The following is an 18,846-nucleotide window of genomic DNA, read 5'->3' as shown; positions in this document are numbered from 1 at the left end:
AAACCTATATCATTTTCTTCAATCTGGACCTATTGCCGTGTGAACTTAGTATCTTTGCCCAAGCCGGACTTATAAGTAGTGACCTGGGCTATTTATCAACACACAAGGAGGTAAAATACTGGATTGCACTTTACGGTTTTACCCGGGCTTATTTGAGTGCATGTATTAATACAGTACTTATAGTTTCCTAAACCAGCCCTTCCTTATAGTACGACTTAAGCCTACATATATCTTAATACTATGCTGCATTATAGTATCTTTAAGCTCTTTAACTTGCTTTCAATATGTATGCCCAATCGGTATGAATTCAGAACATTTAAGTAAGCAGCTATAAATTGCCATAATCTCTTTGATGACAAACTAAGGTTGAAAGATGATGCTTTCGTCTTAGTTAAACCACATTTATGCAATTGTCTTTAGGCTCCATTAAACACATAAATACCTTCAAATTGCAGCTCTATCGCCACTGCCTTCTTGAACATAATTATGGATAGATCTCACAGTAAACGTACACTTATGAAGTTTGTGCTGATGTTTTGTAGTCACAGTTCAATATGTTTAATGATTGATTTATTGTGTAGACAGTTGGTGGCATACTTAAGTTGGTTACTTGCTTTAATCTATTTATAGCATAATATCTTCAGGAACATGTGCTATGATTATAGGGACATGATATTTTTCCAATCAAGCCCGGTATATCGCTACTGGATTTATTGTACCATATAAGGCTGGAATGTTCCATATTGTAGGGCTTAAAGCACAGGGAAATATTGTTTCCCTAGTTTCCCCAATAGTGACACAATATATCTTACCACCCATATATTCCAAGGTGGCTTGGTTGTTGGCGCCTGAGACAATTGAGCTTACCTAGTTTACTTCTCTCCTAATGAACACAGTAGAATGGGGGAAGCATGGTAGTGAGCAGATTCCCACCTAATATTTTTTATTATGTGCTTAGACCTTTCGTAGTTGAATTAAAGGCCCACAAAATGTTTCCTTTGTCCATTTGTTTTCCAGGCTACTTAGTCCTTGTTGTGAACTAAATATGAGAACATATCCTCTTATTTTGTCTGTATTTAATAGTTAAATACCAAGCACATTCTTATGTCAAGCCCAATGCACTAGTGGCATTAAATTCCCAATTGACAAGCATTTCCCTTTCAGTTAAACCTTTTGTTCACTGATTCAGCTTCCTATATGAGGCCCAAGAGTGGCCTCCTTAATACCTGAATACCTTCTCTTATTATCATCCATACATAGGTTTAGAAGGTCCAAGAGAGGCCTTATGAGTATTATAGAAGGTCTACATTTTGGTTGGCATGTTTCCTATATGTTGTTTATTATACTGGATTTTTGTACCTAAGCCTTTGATTTTGAATTTTAATCAAAGTTTATTCAATTATATTGTACTAGTCCTAAAGCCCGTGTACATGGGCCAATTTTTTAGGTACCGCGGTTCCAACCCTTGCTCCCTCTCTCTCCCCCTCTCTTTTGCGCTCTCTCTCTCTCTCCCCCCTCTCTTTTGAGTTCTCTCTCTCCCCCTTATTTTGCACTCTCCCCCCTCTTTTGCTCTCTCTCTCTCTCCCCTTTTTTGCTCTCTCTCTCCCCTCTTGTGCTCTCTCTCCCCCCTCTTTTGCTCTCTCTCTCCCACCTCTTTTGCTCGCTCTCTCTCTTCCCCCCCTCATCTGCTCTCTCCCCCCTCTTGCTCTCTCTCGCCCTCTTTTGCTCTCTCTCTCCCCTATTTTGCTCTCTCCCCCCTCTTTTGCTCTCTCTCTCTCCCCCCTCTTTTGCGCTCTCTCTCTCTCCCCCCTCTCTTTTGCTCTCTCTCCCCCCTCTTTTGTGCTCTCTCTCTCCCCCCCCTCTCTTTTGCTCTCTCTCCCCCTCTCTTTTGCTCTCTCTTCCCCTCTCTTTTGCTCTCTCTCTCCCCCTCTCTTTTGCGCTCTCTCTCTCCCTCTTTTGTGCACTCTCTCTCCCCCTCTCTTTTGCGCTCTCTCTCTCCCTCTTTTGCTCTCTCTCTCCCTCTCCCCCTCTCTTTTGAGCTCTCTCTCTCCCCCTCTCTTTTGAGCTCTCTCCGCCCCTCTCTCTCTCCCCTCTCTCTCCCCCTCTTTCTCTCCCACTCTCTTGCGCTCTCTCCCCCTCTTTTGCTTTTCCCCCCTCTCTCTGCTCGCTTTCTTTCTTTCCTTCCTTCCTCTGTTTTGTTCTCTCCCGCCGGCCACGCCCCTCCCGCGCGCTCCCGCGAGGCCACGCCCCTCGTCACGTCCGTCGGCCACGCCCCCTCATCACGCCGGTCACGCCCGCCGGTCACGCCCCCATCACGGCACGCCCGACGCCGGTCACGCCCCCACCAGGCAGCTTCCGCAGTGTGCGCTACTCTGCAGCTGAAGGCCAGGTGTGTTTGTCTCTACTGCGCATGACGGCTTCAGACAAACACACTTGGCCTTTTATAATATAGGATGCTATGACTTAAACCTAAAAAAAAATAAAATAAAAGGGTTGATTGAGGTAAAACAGTGTGTGAAGAAAAAAGCTTATACATATTTTAATAAGATTTAAAAAATCTTCAAAATTACTTACACTGTAATGTTACCAAGTGTAGCTTGCTTTACCTCCCTTATCAGTGTCTTACTCCAAACCCTGAGGTATGAAGTAATAAAGTGTGCACGTGAGGATAATTACTTATGCAAGTAAGGTGGGGGGGTTGAGGAAGGACATCAGATACTGCTATTGTTTGTTGCAAAGAGGCTTGCTTGTTTCCATGGGGATATTGTCACATGCTTTGTGAAAGCTTCAGCAATATACTGTGTACTGCTTTAGTCAGGTGTCATGTGACTCTGCCCCCTACCATGCATGTGCACGAGTGCATTTTGCCATAGCTATGGCCTGGATAACACCTTCCATATATGGAAATGTCCAGGGGGGAGTTTGCTGCAAACAAAACTATGCCTGAATTAAAGGGGTTAATGACGGTTAAACAAGAAACCGTTTTGCAGGTAAGCTTTGGCTCGATTATATATTTAGAAACCTGTGTCCCTTTAATGTGTTCCCAATTATCCATTTTAATCGAGTTTATTAAATTGTTTGCAAATAGCCCCTTTACTTTTATTTTTCCATGCGCTTGCCAGTTATAATTACCACCTATTCTGAAAATGTAAGTACAGCCGTATTTGCTATAGAAAAGCTTTGTAAACAAGAGGCAGCATAAGAAATCCTATTCCCATAAGTGGGGGGGAGGTATTAAAATGTCAATTTTCAATTGTTGTCTCTATGGGCCTGATGATCTAAAGCTATACAACCAGTATCAGCAGTTCTGCGACGTCCCCCAAATAATTTTAGAGAATCAAATTTAAGATTTAAAATGGTTTATCTAGCAATGCAGAGTTCTGGATGTGATGGACAATACAATGCCCCCAAATACTTTGCATGATTTATCTCCATGCCAGTAAGATTTTTTTTTATCATCATGCCCTAACTATTGATATTTGTGTATAAATTGAGAGAAATAACATAGTGAGTTTGGTGTTCCCTCCAATCTCAGCCCATTTGATTGGGTTGTAGTTTCAATTAGCCCAAAAAAATGTTATATTTAATGTACAAAAATAAGCCTAAAGGAGTAATTTCCCATACATTTTATACAACTGAAATTTACAGTACACTGTCCCTTAAAAGTCTAATTTTGATAGAGCAATTGTGCAAAATGTCACAACGAACAATATGGTACTAGATATTGAACATCAACATAAACAAATCAAATCCTTTACGTAATCTAGCAGTCTGGGTGTGGATAATAGCATCTGCATTAAATGCAGGGTTAACGATAGGGCAAAATATTTAAAGGGGAAGACCTGTTTGAAGTGGAGGTGCTGTAGCAAAGTCATGTCTTGTTGTGACATAGGGGCTGATTTATGCAGCTGCGAATGCAGCTGTTTCTGCGCGAGCCTTGAGGCTCGCCGGAAATATAAGTTAAGAAGCAGCAGTCTTAAGACTACTGCTCCTTAACTCATCAGCCACCTCTGAGGCAGCGGACAGCAATCCTTCCAATCAGATACAATCGGGATGATTGACACCCCCTGCTAGCGGCCAATTGGCAAGCGCCTGCCAATGTGCAGTGACGGCATTGCACAAGCATTTCACTAGAAATGCTTGTGCAATGATAAATGGCAACAGCGCATGCTGTCAGCATTTATTGATGTGGGGCAGACATGATCCACTGCAGCGGATCATGAGTGCCCACATATTAATAAATCGTCCCCTAAGAATGAGAATAACATACCTGTGTAAAGGCAACCCATATGTATTGTAACTGGTGGCATATGATAACAGGAATCATAAACAGCTACGTCACTGGTAGCCTTAGAAACTGATCAGTTGGATAATCCATCATTTTTTACCTCAGTTTTACCCCTGTGATGTCCAGGGTTGCCACCTCGGCCATATTTTCCTGGACACGTATGAGTTACACATGCTGTAGGCTATGCAATAAATAGTGCTGTCCAGGATCAGGTATGTTGTCCAGGGGTGCAATTCATGTTCCCCTCTGCACACCCTGCAGCATAAAATCTGTAAAAGAAGATCACAAACAGAGGGCGCCTCCTGGTATAATACTGTGATTACAGAGGGATGTGTAGATGTCTAGTATCATAGTCATACTCACAAGAGTGGCAGCAGCACCCTTTTGTGCTGAGCAGAGCAGAATCGCTATTCAATCCAAATCTTTTTTTTCTCAAGCTCTAATGTGACCAGAAACAATTTTACTCTTCAACCAAGCCAGAACCAATGACCTAGAAATACAGCAAAAGTTCTGACCTGGATAGATTAGTGTGCAAGGGTGCACTGTAGCATAAATCTAAAGTTTATCCAAATTATTTAAAGCTTATTTTAATTAAATGACTCATTAGAACAATATAAGGGTAAGAACTAGCAATGTTTTTTTTTTTTACATTTAACACAGAAAAAAAACTGTGAATCAGATTACACGTCTGCAAAAGGAGGTACCGTGTGCCCACAGTCTGTGAGATGGTCTGACCCCCTATTACTGTTTATAGTGACAATGTTTAACCCACCAGTACTGTATATAGTGAGTCAGTGACACAGTCTGTAATCTGCCGGTGAGATGACTGGCCTGACCCTACCCGCCCCAGTACTTTATAAAGTGACCACAGTAGTCTGTGACATGGTCCAGCCCCCCCGTACTGTATATAGTGGTACTGTATAGTGACACCGTTTACCCCCCGCCCCCCCATGCTGTAGTAACAAGGTCTGTAATTTGCTGGTTCCACAAACATACACACACACACACATAAATACACACACATTCACATACATACACACACAGTCACATACATACATACACACACACACAGTCACATACATACACACACAGTCACATACATACATACACACACACACATGCATAAATACACACAGTCACATACATACACACACAGTCACAAACATACACACACACACACATGCATAAATACACACATAGTCACATACATACAAACACACACACACACACACACACACATACATGCATAAATACACACACAGTCACATACATACACACACACAGTCACATACATACATACACACACAGTCACATACATACATACACACACAGTCACATACATACATACACACACAGTCACATACATACATACACACACAGTCACATACATACATACACACACACATGCACAGTCACATACATACATACACACACACATGCACAGTCACATACATGCATAAATACACGCACAGTCACATACATACATACACACACACACATAAACACCAATGGGTAAAACAGAAACACTAACCCCCTGTAGTCAGAGACACTAGTGAAGCATCATGTCACACTCCCATGATATCAGTGCAGGCAATGGCAGGTCAACGTTTTTTTATTGAAGAAAAAAAATATTATTTTTTTAAGCTGGGCCCCCACCCTCAGGGGCCCAGTTGCAGTTGCGACCTCTGCACCCCCTGTAGTTTCGCCCCTGCCCACTAAAGACTTATGTAGCCGGCCCCATATTATTATTATATCATTCACAAAATATTGTATAATTTGATATAATCTGTAACTTGCAGAATATTCAGATGTCACAATCTAAAATAATATTCATAAGACCAATAATTCCACCATATCTGCTTCCCATAGTCAGAGACACCCATGCTAAACCCAGATTATTTTTTAGACAGAATACTGGGGCAATTATACCATGGGGCAGGAGGCCAAAAACTGGGACTGTCTTGGAAAAATTGGGACAGTTGGCAAATATATATGATCCTAAGGACCACTTAATATTTAACATGATTTTATATTAGAATTAAAGGGACAATCTACTCCAAATGTTTAATTTTTAGTAATGTATTTGCTTGTCATTCCCCCACTTTGCACAACAAACATTGTTATTTTAATTTACTTTATAACCTTTAAACCCCTAAGCCACTACAGACCACCTCTTATCTCAGTGCATTTTTATAGCTTTTCACAGCGAGGTACTGCTAGTTCATGTGTGCCATATAGATAACATTATGCTCACTCCTGTGGAGTTATTTATAAGTCAGCACTAATTGGCTAAAATGAAAGTCTTTAAAAGTACTGAAATAAGGGTACAGTCTGCAGAGGCTTAGATACAAGGTAATCACAAAGGTAAAAGGTAGTATATTAATACGAAAGTGGTAATGCAAAACCAATGAATGGGTAATAAAGGCATTGGGGCCTATTTATTAAAGGTCTTGCGGACCTGATCCGACAGATTCATGGCCAATCGGCCGCTAGCAGGGGGTGTCAATCAGCCCGATTGTATAGGATCGGTCGTATTGCTGTACACAGCCTCAGAGGTGGAGTATGAGTTAAGGAGCAGCTGTCTATAGACCGCTGCTTCTTAACACCTGTTTCTGGCGAGCCGGCATTGGACCAATTTGGCCAATAATAAATTGACCCCAAAGAAAGAAAGCGAGAAAGAAAGAAAGAAAGAAAGAAAGAAAGAGTGTGAGAGAGAGAAAGTAAGAGAGAGAGTGATTGAGAGAGAGTGAGTGAGAAAGTAAGAGAGTGAGTGAGAGAGAAAGTAAGATAGAGTGAGAAAGTAAGAGAGAGAGTGATTGAGAGAGAGTGAGTGAGAAAGTAAGAGAGTGAGTGAGTGAGAAAGTAAGAAAGAGAGTGAGAGAGAAAGTAAGATAGAGTGAGAAAGTAAGAGAGTGAGTGAGAGAGAAAGTAAGAGAGAGAGTGAGTGAGAGAGAAAGTAAGAGAGAGAGGGGGTGAGAGAGAAAGTAAGAGAGAGAGGGGGTGAGAGAGAAAGTAAGATAGAGTGAGAAAGTAAGAGAGTGAGTGAGAGAGAAAGTAAGAGAGAGAGTGAGTGAGAGAGAAAGTAAGAGAGAGAGGGGGTGAGAGAGAAAGTAAGAGAGAGAGGGGGTGAGAGATAAAGTAAGAGAGAGAGGGGGTGAGAGAGAAAGTAAGAGAGAGAGTGAGAGAGAAAGTAAGAGAGAGAGTGAGAGAGAAAGTAAGAGAGAGAGTGAGAAAGTAAGAGAGAGTGGCGGAGATATTAGGGGCGGCAGATTAGGGGTTGATAATATTTAACTAGTGTTTGCGAATGCGGGAGTGCGCGGTTTAGGGGTTAACATGTTTATTATAGTGGTGGCAATGTTGGGGGCGGCATATTAGGGGTTAATAAGTGTAGGTAGGTGCCGGCGATGTTGGGGGCAGCAGGTTAGGGGTTAATAAGTATAATGTAGGTGTCGGCGATGTCCGGAGCGGCAGATTAGGGGTTCATAAGTATAACGTAGGTGTCGCCGATGTCGGGGGCGGCAGATTAGGGGTTAATAAGTGTAAGATTAGGGGTGTTTAGATTCGGGGTTCATGTTAGGGTGTAAACATAAATTTTATTTCCCCATAGGAATCAATGGGGCTGCATTACGGAGCTTTACGCTCCTTTATTGCAGGTGTTAGGGTTTTGTTCAGCCGGCTCTCCCCATTGATGTCTATGGGGAAATCGTGCACGAGCACGTTCAACCAGCTCACCGCTCACTTAAGCAGCGCTGGTAATGGAGTGCGGTATGGAGCACAATTTTGCTCTACGCTCACTTCTTGCCTAATAATGCCGGGTTTTTGTAAACCAGTAATACCAGCGCTGTAGGAAAGTGAGCGGTGACAATAACATGCAAGTTAGCACCGCACCCCTCTTACCTCAAAACTCGTAATCTAGCCGTATGTTTACTAAGCAGCTGATTATTTCACCTGTGCTCCAGTTCAGATATCCTGAAAATCTGACCTGTTAGGGAGGCCTGAGGGAAGGTTTAATAACCAGTGCTCTTAAACCTCAGAGATATCTGTATATTTCTCTCTAAGGATTTGAACAGGGGCATTATCTGTATAGTGGACATGTGTTTTTGCTGTGTTATTAATTTTGCTAATTATTATTAATGTATAGGTGCCAATTATTACTTTTTTAAACATTTTAATTGATTGGGTGATGTTGCTTCCTAATGTCATTTAATATGGCAGGGTGGGCGGGGGGGGGGGGGGGCTAATGTCAGTGTGTTTTGCTCATGCAAAAGCAATGTTATATTTGCAAACTTTTTGTGGTACTTAGTAATACTTTGAAAAATAATGTCCTAGGTTTTATCAAGTCCTTTTATAAACTAATAGTAAAATAATTACCTATAACTATAAATGCAGCTATCTTACAAACAAAATAAAACCAATTTACGAATAAAGAGACAGCGCATGAATAGTCAAGAAATTCCTTAATTAAATATAAAAACCATAAAACAATATTCAAATACAATTAAAAGTTATACTTGCATTAAAAAAAAACATAAAGATGTCTCCCAGTAGTTGCCTGTCTGGCCAAACGGTAACCGTTGGAAAACATTATCCTTTATGTTTTTTAATGCAAGTATAACTTTTTATTGTATTTGAATGTTGCTTTATGGTTTTTATATTTAATTATAAAACATTTCTTAACTATTCCTTCACTGTCTTAATTCATAAACTCATTTACTATATTTAAAGTGGTCATGATTATGCAGGACAGATTTTATATATATATATATATATATATATATATACACACACAGTATATATATATATATATATATATATATATATATACAGGGCTCAAAATTTCAAGTCAAAAGCTACTAGCCAGGTCAACTCACCACTGATCCCACAAATCACCCATTCACCCCACACCCACTACAGCCCCCCCCCCCCCACGCATCATTTCATATGTTTAGCCATCGTGAAACACCGGCCACTTGGCACAGTGGTTAAACAGCATTTATTATCGCCCTCTCGCATGATGCAAAGTTGAGTAAACCAGGGCAGGTTCAATCAAATGCAGCAGCAACATGAAACAAATGTGTTTTGTGTCCAATTAGCTTTTTGTAATTTTGCATGGGTAGTAACCTGGACAACTAACCATGGGTGGCCTTTATCTTGACAAATGGGAAAATAATTTGAAATAGCTGATTTTGCCTGCAGAAACTGCCATCTATACTGATCTTATCAATACTATCTATCTATTGGGTTCTTGTAAGGCGCGACTATTCGCCTGTAAGGGTCTCAAGGCGCTGAGGGTTGCAGTTCAGTCGAAGACCCAGGTCTTGAGGTCCTTTCTGAACTTAGTTAGGGCGGTAGCTTGTCTGAGGTGCAGCGGGAGGGTGTTCCAAGTCTTGGCTGCCAGGTGAGAGAAGGATCTGCCTCCCGCTGTGGTTTTCCTGATGCGAGGCGTTCTGGATACGCTGTAGTCTCTTTTGGAGCTTGATGGTGGAGCCGGTGTAGAGAGCGTTGCCGTAGTCCAGTCGCCTGCTGACGAGGGTGTGGGTGACAGTCTTCCTGGTCTCAGTTGGGATCCATTTGAAGATCTTTCACAGCAGGTGAAGTCAGTTGAAGCATGCAGAGGAGACAGCATTGATTTGTCGGTCCATGGAGAGCGATGAGTCCAGGATGACGCCTAGATTTCGTGCATAGTCGGTGGGGGTTGGAGGGTGTCCGAGGGCTGTCGGCCACCAGGAGTTATTCCAGGCGGATGTGGTGGGACCGAGGAGGAGGACTTCGGTCTTGTCTGCGTTCAGCTTTAGGCAGTTGTAGCTCATCCAGTATTTGTTATAGGAAAGCTTAGTAAACAAGAAATAGTTGTAGTGGGGTAGAAGAAAAAGTGTCCCTGCAGTTACTTTGAATGCAAAACACTTATCAGCTGTTTGTCTTAATACACAATCCCTTTAAGGGAGTTACCTGCTAAACAAATAACTGTTCTATGGGTACAGGGCATTACTTATTTCTCCACATTCCCCTAATTTGCAACCTGACTAGGTTATCTACTCACCACAGTTCAATTTCTACTCGCCAATGGCTAGTAGGCGAATGTAAATTTTGAGCCCTGTATATATATATATATATATATATATATATATATATATATATATATATATATCATGGCAAGGATGATCTATTCAACTATTAGAAATGTTCACGTTACCTATCCCTTTAATTAGTTAATTCATGTTTAAATATGTATAATATTGTAACTGTTATCTATTGTTAAATATAATTAGATTTTAATTATGCTGTACTTTTTAAAATTAGAATAGATTGAAGGATAATCTCTGCATATAATGGTTGTTGTGAAATGTGTGAAGATTGAAATTGCTTAAAAATTCATATAGATTTACTTTCAGCAACTCAACAATGGCATGATAGATTACACTTTACATTATGAAAGGCTTTCAAGAACAAGCTAGTTCCATTGTTCTTAATGGAATATTAACCAAGGTCTGTCATTTTGTTCTTGGGCGGCAGGGGCTAAGGTTATGACTTCAGATATATGCAAGTCAGCAGGTTTGACTTGGCCGCAGACCTTTATGAACCATGGCAGATTGGATATTAGGTGTTGTGCCTTTGGGCTTAACGTTCTGCGCACTTGCAATGCTATAAAGTGATTGTCTGTGGTCATTATCTGTTATTTTGTTTTTTTTCATACTTAGCTTAGTATCTTTCAAAGTAGTTTTAACAAGTAAGCAAATGAAAAGAATAAATTATTTCCATAAATATGATAAATGTATTTTCCCTGATCATATATTTATACACACTTAATTTCCATCTTTATTACCAGAACGCTTAGTGGGAAACTGTATAGCTCCTGTAGTGATCTAGTTAATTTTCAGCAGTTCTGTTACTTGCTTTTCTTTTTACCTCAGCATGTACTTTTCCAACAGACTGCCTCGTGTGATGTCAGCAAATGTCATCTAATTGATGTTGAAATGCCTCATAAAAGCTAAAAATGACTATTACTAAGTTCTGTAGGAATCATAAAGCAAATAAACTACTACTTTAAAGGGGTATTCTAGTGCAAATAACTATAGCTGAGTTCCCACTGGTGGTGTTAAAGGCAAGCAAAACCCAAAATGTTTCTTTCATGATTCAGATAAAGAAAACAAAGTTAAACAACTTTCTAATTTACATGTATTATCAAATTTGCTGTGTTGAAAGAGCAGCAATGCACTACTGGGAGCTAGTTAAAATAATCAGGTGAACTAATGACATTAGGCATATATGTGCAACCACCAATCATCAGCTAGCTCCCAGTAAAGTATTGCTGTTCCTGAGGATACCAAGAGACTGAAGCAAATTAGATAATACAATGAATGAAAATTAGTGTCTGAGTATGTTGTTTAGCAACGCTAGCAAGATGGCATGAAAGGCAGTCCTGGAGCAATGTATATATTGGGGAGGGGCATTCGACCCTATGGAAGGCCAAGTGGGATTAAGATTGGGCCTTGTTAGGGTAGGAGAGGTTAAGAGGCCTTAAAGGGGGCCTGTGGACCGGAAACTGGTCTCTCTTCTAGATCAGAACATGCTTTGAGAAGCTTCCCTCTCTGGTGGAATAAGTTAATTGTCGCAGCAGGCGGGGTGCTGGTCTTTGGGGATTGAGGCATTTCTGTGTTTGTACCTCCTGGAGGTCAGGAGAGGTTTGAGGTGGTGGTAATTTAAGTAGCAAAAAGGGCAAACACCTTGGGTATCCATTGTTATTTATTTATGTTGATTATGTTTGTTAATGTTTGGTATGCACTTGATAATAAAACAACCTGCGGCCTTTATAAGCGATAAGTGTGCGTCTGTTTCTTATTATGAAGGGGTACGTAATGCCTAAGGATGGGGTCAAGAATAGTTTTGTGTTTGCAAACCTCACTTTTTCAGATTCTTATACTAAATATAACAAATATTCATATTTATAGATACCTTTAATAAATAGAATAATAATATATAACTCAACATAATTGTTATTCATTTGAGTTTATTGAATATGTGTGTGTTGTAATCTCACATTTGAACCCTTTTACACTTAGAAGGGGTTACAGAGTTTTGAGCCCATTAACAGCCGCATACAAGAAGCTTGAAATCGTTTAATGGTCTCAATATGAACTGTGCAAATTATTATGTTTTGGCTCCTATAGACTTGAATGGAAGCAGAGGGCAGAACTTCCATTGGTGCAGCAGGTGCAGGGGCCCCAGGGCCCAAGAGCTGAAGGGGGCCCATAACAGCTACTCTATACATAGGCGTATGCAGAATGTGTACAATTCTAATACAGGGAAGACTTTATTAGTGCAAGTTGCAGTTCTATCTATCTATCTATCTATCCATCCATCTATCCTCAAAATCATTATATTGAGCAGAATGTATTTTATTACTTTTGATTTTTATTGTGTTACATTTGGGGGGGCCCAAAAAATCTTGCACCAGGGCCCTCTGTAGAGTAGGTCTGCTACTGAATGGAAGATGAAAATGGCTATTTGCAGTAGTATTTTGGTAAACGCAAAATGAAAACCTAAGAGCTTTGTAAACTGCTGGATAGCGTAATATTTAAAAAAAAATTACAAAATAATAAACTCGGCCTTTGTGTTTTAAATGTGTTCCCTGTGTATGTATTTGAAAAGAATATTCCTTTTATAGGGATAGTAAACACCTTTTAAATAAGACATTTCTGTTTTCTTGCTATAGAATAATATATCAGCCAAGTCTAAATATGTTTTTTTTAAAATAAATTTCTTATTTGCTGTAATTGTTTTTCAATAGTCAAACTCCACTCTGTATTTGCCTCATTGGGAGGAACCAATCTCGGTTTGAGTCTGCAGCTGACAAAGTTGTATACTGCCATATCGTTAGTATAAAGTGCATTGTTTTGCAGTTCTTACCTGTTAAAGTCAATAAAGGGGAATATATGTAGCAGGGTTTACCTTCATAAGTCTACAGTGTGCTTTTTAAGGTCACAGAACGAGAAAAGCCAGACTTTTCAGAGCTAAATTACACAAAAAGGGGGGAAAATAAATAACAAAAGTATATTGCAAAGTTACTTTTATATATGTATAACCAGGGCTATTTTTGTGGGGGTACTCACCGTTACTGAGTACCCCCACCTCTGCAAACTCATAACAGGTAATATTAGTAATCATCATGTAAATACTCTAGTTTTCACAAGAGGGGACTGCAAAATACATCAAACATTGTAAATAATCATGTCCATTTGCTTTCTCAAAGCTACTGAGCAGAATATATCAATCAAAAATCAGTGAGTACCGACACCTTTTTTTTGAGTACCGGTACCTTTTCTTTTACAAAAAAAGCGCTGTGTATAACTAAAGCTTTTATATTAAAACCTCAGGGTGTTTACTGTCCCTTTAAAGAGACATAATACCCATATGCTAAATCACTTGAAAGTGGTGCAGCATAAATGCAAAAAAAACCAACAAGAAAATATCACCTGAGCATCTCTATGTAAAAAAGAAAGCTATGTTACCTCATAATTTCTTCAGCTTGAACAGTTATACTTCAGCTACTGTCCAGTTGCAAGTTGGAAAAACAAAGAAAACAAAAAAGACAATCAGCATCATCAGCGCTGAGGTCAGGCTTTTACTTTACTGTGATCTCATAAGGTTTTCATAGTAATCTTCCTTAAACTGAGGAGGTAAATAACATGACTACCTTGCAAGTCCTGGGACTAGCATCCTGATTGGCTGCTTAATGTCCCTTTTATAATGGGTTGTGGCTACTGAGAACATTTTGTGAAAAAGTTATGGGAAGTAGATAGTAGGAGAATAAGGCAAGGGATATTAACTCTTAAGCGCTAGTTTATTAAACCCCCTTTTTTTACTGAGAACATTTTGAAATAAAATATCTTACTTATTTATCAGCTATGCTGCATCACTTTCAAGTGTTTCAACATTTGGGTATCATGTCCCTTTAAAGTGAAGGTAAACTTTGATGAATGAAAGCCAGTTTTTTAAAAATACTATTAAAAACAGAGGCACTTTCATTCATCAAAGTTTACAAATCAGTCGTTTTGATTAAAAACGTACCTTTGTTTTTTTCACAGCCAGAGCAGCTTCCCCCTCCTGGAAATTCTCTCTTCACACTTCAGCAATGACTAATCCGGCTTTCTCCAATCACAGCATGGCCTCAGGCAATAAAAACCCAGGGGGAAAGCCGTGATTGGAGGAAGCCGGATTAGTCATTGCTGACGTGTGAAGAGAGGAATTCAAGGAGGGGAAAGCTTCTGTAGCTGTAAAAAGAAAAAAAAGTACGTTTTTAATCAAAACTGCTGCTTTGTAAACTTTGATGAATGAAAGTACCCCTGTTTTTAACAGTATTTTAAAAAAAAAGGTTTTCATTCACCAAAGTTTACCTTCACGTTAAGTTAATTTCACTTGACAATAAACACGTCACACAGTACTAGTGCATACAGAGAAACTGACTGGATTACTCCTTATTTACTCGTTTAAATGACAGACCTACCCACCAATCAGCTTCTGCGTATAATCAAAAATTGTTTACTGAGCTACATTGAAAACATGGCTAAAACATTATGCACTTACTCGTTTCCCAGATCATTATTTTCACTAGAATGCCCATTTAATCATCAATACAACTAACATTAAACATCATTAGACATCCTAATTTTCAATTAAGCTTGGGACCATTAGGAGTATAATGGGTTAGCTTTCATCTCTGTTACCTCAATATTGGTGACATTGTAAAATGTTTGATGTCTATGCTGTGGCCTTGAGGGACATAAACTGTCTAGTATTTCATTATCTATCTCCATCTGGCTTAAGTAAGTGAACTTGATTAATTTGCTTGTGTGGAAGTAGAAAACCTGAAATGTGTTCCTATTTTGTATCTTCAAGGACAGATTTACCTTGATCAAGCTGTATACTAATTTGTCCATATATTATTACAACATGATATAAGCAAAATCACATTTATACAAATATAAATGAGCAGTCATTTTTTTTATATTAATCCTAGTTTGTTACAAATTCATTTTCTCAAGGTGTTTACTGTTCCTTTAAGAATTTTGAAATTTGTATGACATTTTTCAAATGTTCAGATATTGAATAGCAAACTCATTTAAAAAAATGTCATACGAATTTCAAAATTCTTAAAGGAGCAGTAAACACCTTGAGAATTGTAAAATATTTTTAAAGGGACATTCCGGTCAAAATTAAAATGCACATAGACAAATTACATCTTTGAATAGAAACATATTTACAATGCACATATATTGTCAAAATGTGTCTAGTAAAATTTACCACTGTTTTACTGTTAGCATTTCTCTCCACGCACGCATGTGAAGCATATCTAGATATTCTTAGTGAACCAGCATTTTAAATACTGCAGCTTTAGTGGGGCTTGTATCATGTTAGCAAATGATGCAAATTCAGTCATTACAGATGATACAAGGGGGCTGATTTATCAAGTGTCTGGGGGACAACATCCTCTGTAGCAAATCATGTCCGCCAGACATCGATAAATGCCAACAGCATTCGCTGGCTGCTCGCAGGGGGTGTCAATCGTATTTGATGGGGTGGAATGATGTTCGCTGCCTCAGAGAAGGCAGATGAGTTAAGGAGCAACGGTCTTAAGACTTGTGTGGAAACAGAATTATATGGCCCCATTTGGGCCGTGATAATTTGGCCCCAAGCACTTTAGGCTCTCTCAGCAAGTGCTGTTTTTATGCTGGTGCACAGTCCATACTTAAGTACACTCTTGAAACACGTATAGCTTTTACTGGAAGCATTTGCAAAAATGCTTCTATTCAAAACTGAAATATACTTGTGTGCATTCAAATTTTGGCTGGAATATCCCTTTAATAATGCATAGTAAAAAACTTTCATTATTTATTTTGTCCCATTTTCAAGTAATTTAAAGGGACACTGAACCCAAATTTTTTCTTTCGTGATTCAGACAGAACATGCAATTTTAAGCAACTTTCTAATTTACTCCTATTATCATTTTCTTCTTTGTTCTCTTGGTATCTTTATTTGAAATGCAAAAATGTAAGTTTAGATGCCGGCCCATTTTTGGTGAACAACCTGGGTTGTTCTTGCTGATTGGTGGATAAATTCATCCACCAATGAACAAGTGCTTTCCAGGTTCTGAACCAAAAAAAAAAATCTCTTAGATGCCTTCTTTTTCAAATAAAGATAGCAAGAGAACGAAGAAAATAATAATAGAAGTAAATTAGAAAGTTGCTTAAAATGGCTGCTTTATCTGAATCACAAAAGAAAAAAAATTGGGTTCAGTGTCCCTTTAACTAAAATAGTGAGTTTTCAAATTGTTATAACTGGAAATGTATCCCACCGGCTACTCAAGGCTAACCCCAGCTACATATCTTTCCCTAACTGGCCTCAGCAGAGGTGATCAGATAACGCTCTGCAAAACAATGCTGTTTTTGCTAACATAATGATTGTGGCTACCTTTGCCTACTGCAGTAACAAGTCCTGATTGGCTCCTCTAAATAAGGCAAATGTTTGGCTATTTAAAACAATTGCTGCGAACAAGGTGTTATTTTGTTTTGAAAATGTTTAAACTTTGCCGTTATGTTATTTAATAATCTGATTACCCCATCTCATATTTCCTTTCACTGCAATTCCTGTGATTCAGCCTTCAGACTCCCCATCTTACTGACACTGATCTCTTTCTCTTGCAGTTCTGCTAACTTACGATGTACAGCCCAGATATTCCCATGGCGCAATGTAACTGGCTAAACTTCAAAGAACCAACATATTTCCTCATCCCTCGGCATAACTCTTTTATTCTCTCCTTCAGTTTTTCAAGCATGTATTTAGTCAAAGTGTTTAGATGGCTTTGTTATTTAGAACAGTGCTAAAAGACTTGTAAAATGTATCCTATATCATTTATTTACCTTCTCACAAGGGTTGTATGTTAGTGAGTTTACTTGCTTTTATAATCAGAGCACTTCAAGATTTGCTAATAAAAAATGTACAGTTCATTTCTTTCTCTGGTCATATATTGCAGGGCTTTCTCTGACATTGAAGGGGTTAAACTGTCACTCTCTATAGGAGTTCTCTCTAGCAGAGAAGGGCTTATGCTGTTGCATCTTGTAAGGCTCCCTCTGGCAGGGAAGGGGTTACACTATTACATGCTGCAGGAATCTGGCAGAGAAACATTTACATGGTCACACTCTACAGGGACTTCTCTGGTAAGGAAGGGGTTACACTGACACTTAGCAGAATTTATCTTTGGCAGGAAGGGGTTACACTGTCAAACACAGTAGGGCTCTCTCTGTAGATAAGAGATTGCACTGTCATACACTGCAGGGTTCCCTCTGACAAGGAAGATGTTTTTTATCACATACTGTAGGACCATGTCACAGAAGGCAGGGAAGGGTTAGACTGGCAGGGGAGGGTTAGACTGACTTACACTGTCTCTCTCTAAAATGGTTTCACTGTCACACTGCAGAACTTTTTTTTAAAGGAGTTGTGCTCCTAAAATCAACTGACTGTTCCTAGTATGGTGTTACAATGTTATGCAGTTATGCTCTATTTTAAAGGGGTTACACTGTCACGTGCTGCATAGCTCTGGTAGGTAAAGGGTTATGCTGTCAAACTCTCCAGGACTCTGGCATGAAAGAAGTTACATTGTCAAAAACTGCACATCGCTCTCTGGTAGAGAAAGGTTTACACTGCCATGCTCTGCAGAACTGTGGCACAGAAAGGGTTATATTACCACACTTAAACGGACACTCAAGTCAAAATTAAACTTTCCTGATTCAGATAGGGCAGCAATTTTAAACAACTTTCCAATTTACTTCCATTAACAAAATCAGTGCAGTCTTTTTATATTTACACTTTTTGAGTTACCAGCTCCTACTGAGCATGTGCAAGAATTAACAGAATATACGTATACGCATTTCTGATTGGCTGATGGTTGTCACATGATACAGGGGGAGTGGAAACAGACATAACTGAAATGTGTCAAAAAAATCTACTACTCATTTGAAGCTCAGACTGAGTGCAATTGCATTGTCTTTTTATCATGCATTTGTTGATTATGCAAATCTACTGTAATTAACAAGTTCCTTGTGTAGGGAAGAGGGTTATGATGTCTCACTATACAGGAATCTGACAAAGTGTCACATTGTTAAAATCTGTAGGTTTTTTTCCATTTATCAGCAGAAGGGGAAGTACTGGCATGCACTGTCAGTTTCTCTCCACAAGATGTCAGATATAGCTCATTTCCTTTTAATCTGGTTTGTATCAGTAATTGAAGCTATCTTTTTATTTGTTTCCCACATCTTCCTACTCGCCTCTGCCCTCCCTCTAGCATATTTGTATTCACTTACAAGAGTGAGATAAAGAATCATGCGCTGCACAGAGGCAACAGTTTATCTCATAGTGCATATAGAGGGACAGTCTAGGCCAAAATAAACTTTCATGATTCAGATAGAGCATGTCATTTTAAACAATTTTCCAATTTACTTTTATCACCAATTTTGCTTTGTTCTCTTGGTATTCTTAGTTGAAAGCTTAACCTAGGAGGTTCA

At 39.2% G+C, this 18,846-nt stretch overlaps 1 protein-coding gene across 5 annotated transcripts in view; it reads left to right on the top strand.

Moving 5' to 3' along the window:
* The window catches only part of LOC128653626 (transcription elongation factor A protein 2), a 229,859-nt gene extending 212,567 nt beyond the window's left edge, over positions 1-17,292 (top strand). For all 5 annotated transcript variants that reach the window (XM_053707026.1, XM_053707028.1, XM_053707032.1 and 2 more), the window contains one exon: positions 16,990-17,292. In XM_053707026.1, coding sequence (XP_053563001.1) covers positions 16,990-16,998 — 9 coding nt within the window. In that variant the 3' untranslated portion in view covers positions 16,999-17,292. The remainder of the gene's footprint in view (positions 1-16,989) is intronic.
* The last annotated feature ends 1,554 nt before the right edge of the window (positions 17,293-18,846 follow it).

Source organism: Bombina bombina, chromosome 3 (genome assembly GCF_027579735.1).
Source record: "Bombina bombina isolate aBomBom1 chromosome 3, aBomBom1.pri, whole genome shotgun sequence".
Taxonomy (NCBI): domain Eukaryota; kingdom Metazoa; phylum Chordata; class Amphibia; order Anura; family Bombinatoridae; genus Bombina; species Bombina bombina.
The sequence above is the reverse complement of the archived record's forward strand: the minus strand, read 5'-3'. Positions and strand labels throughout refer to the sequence as shown.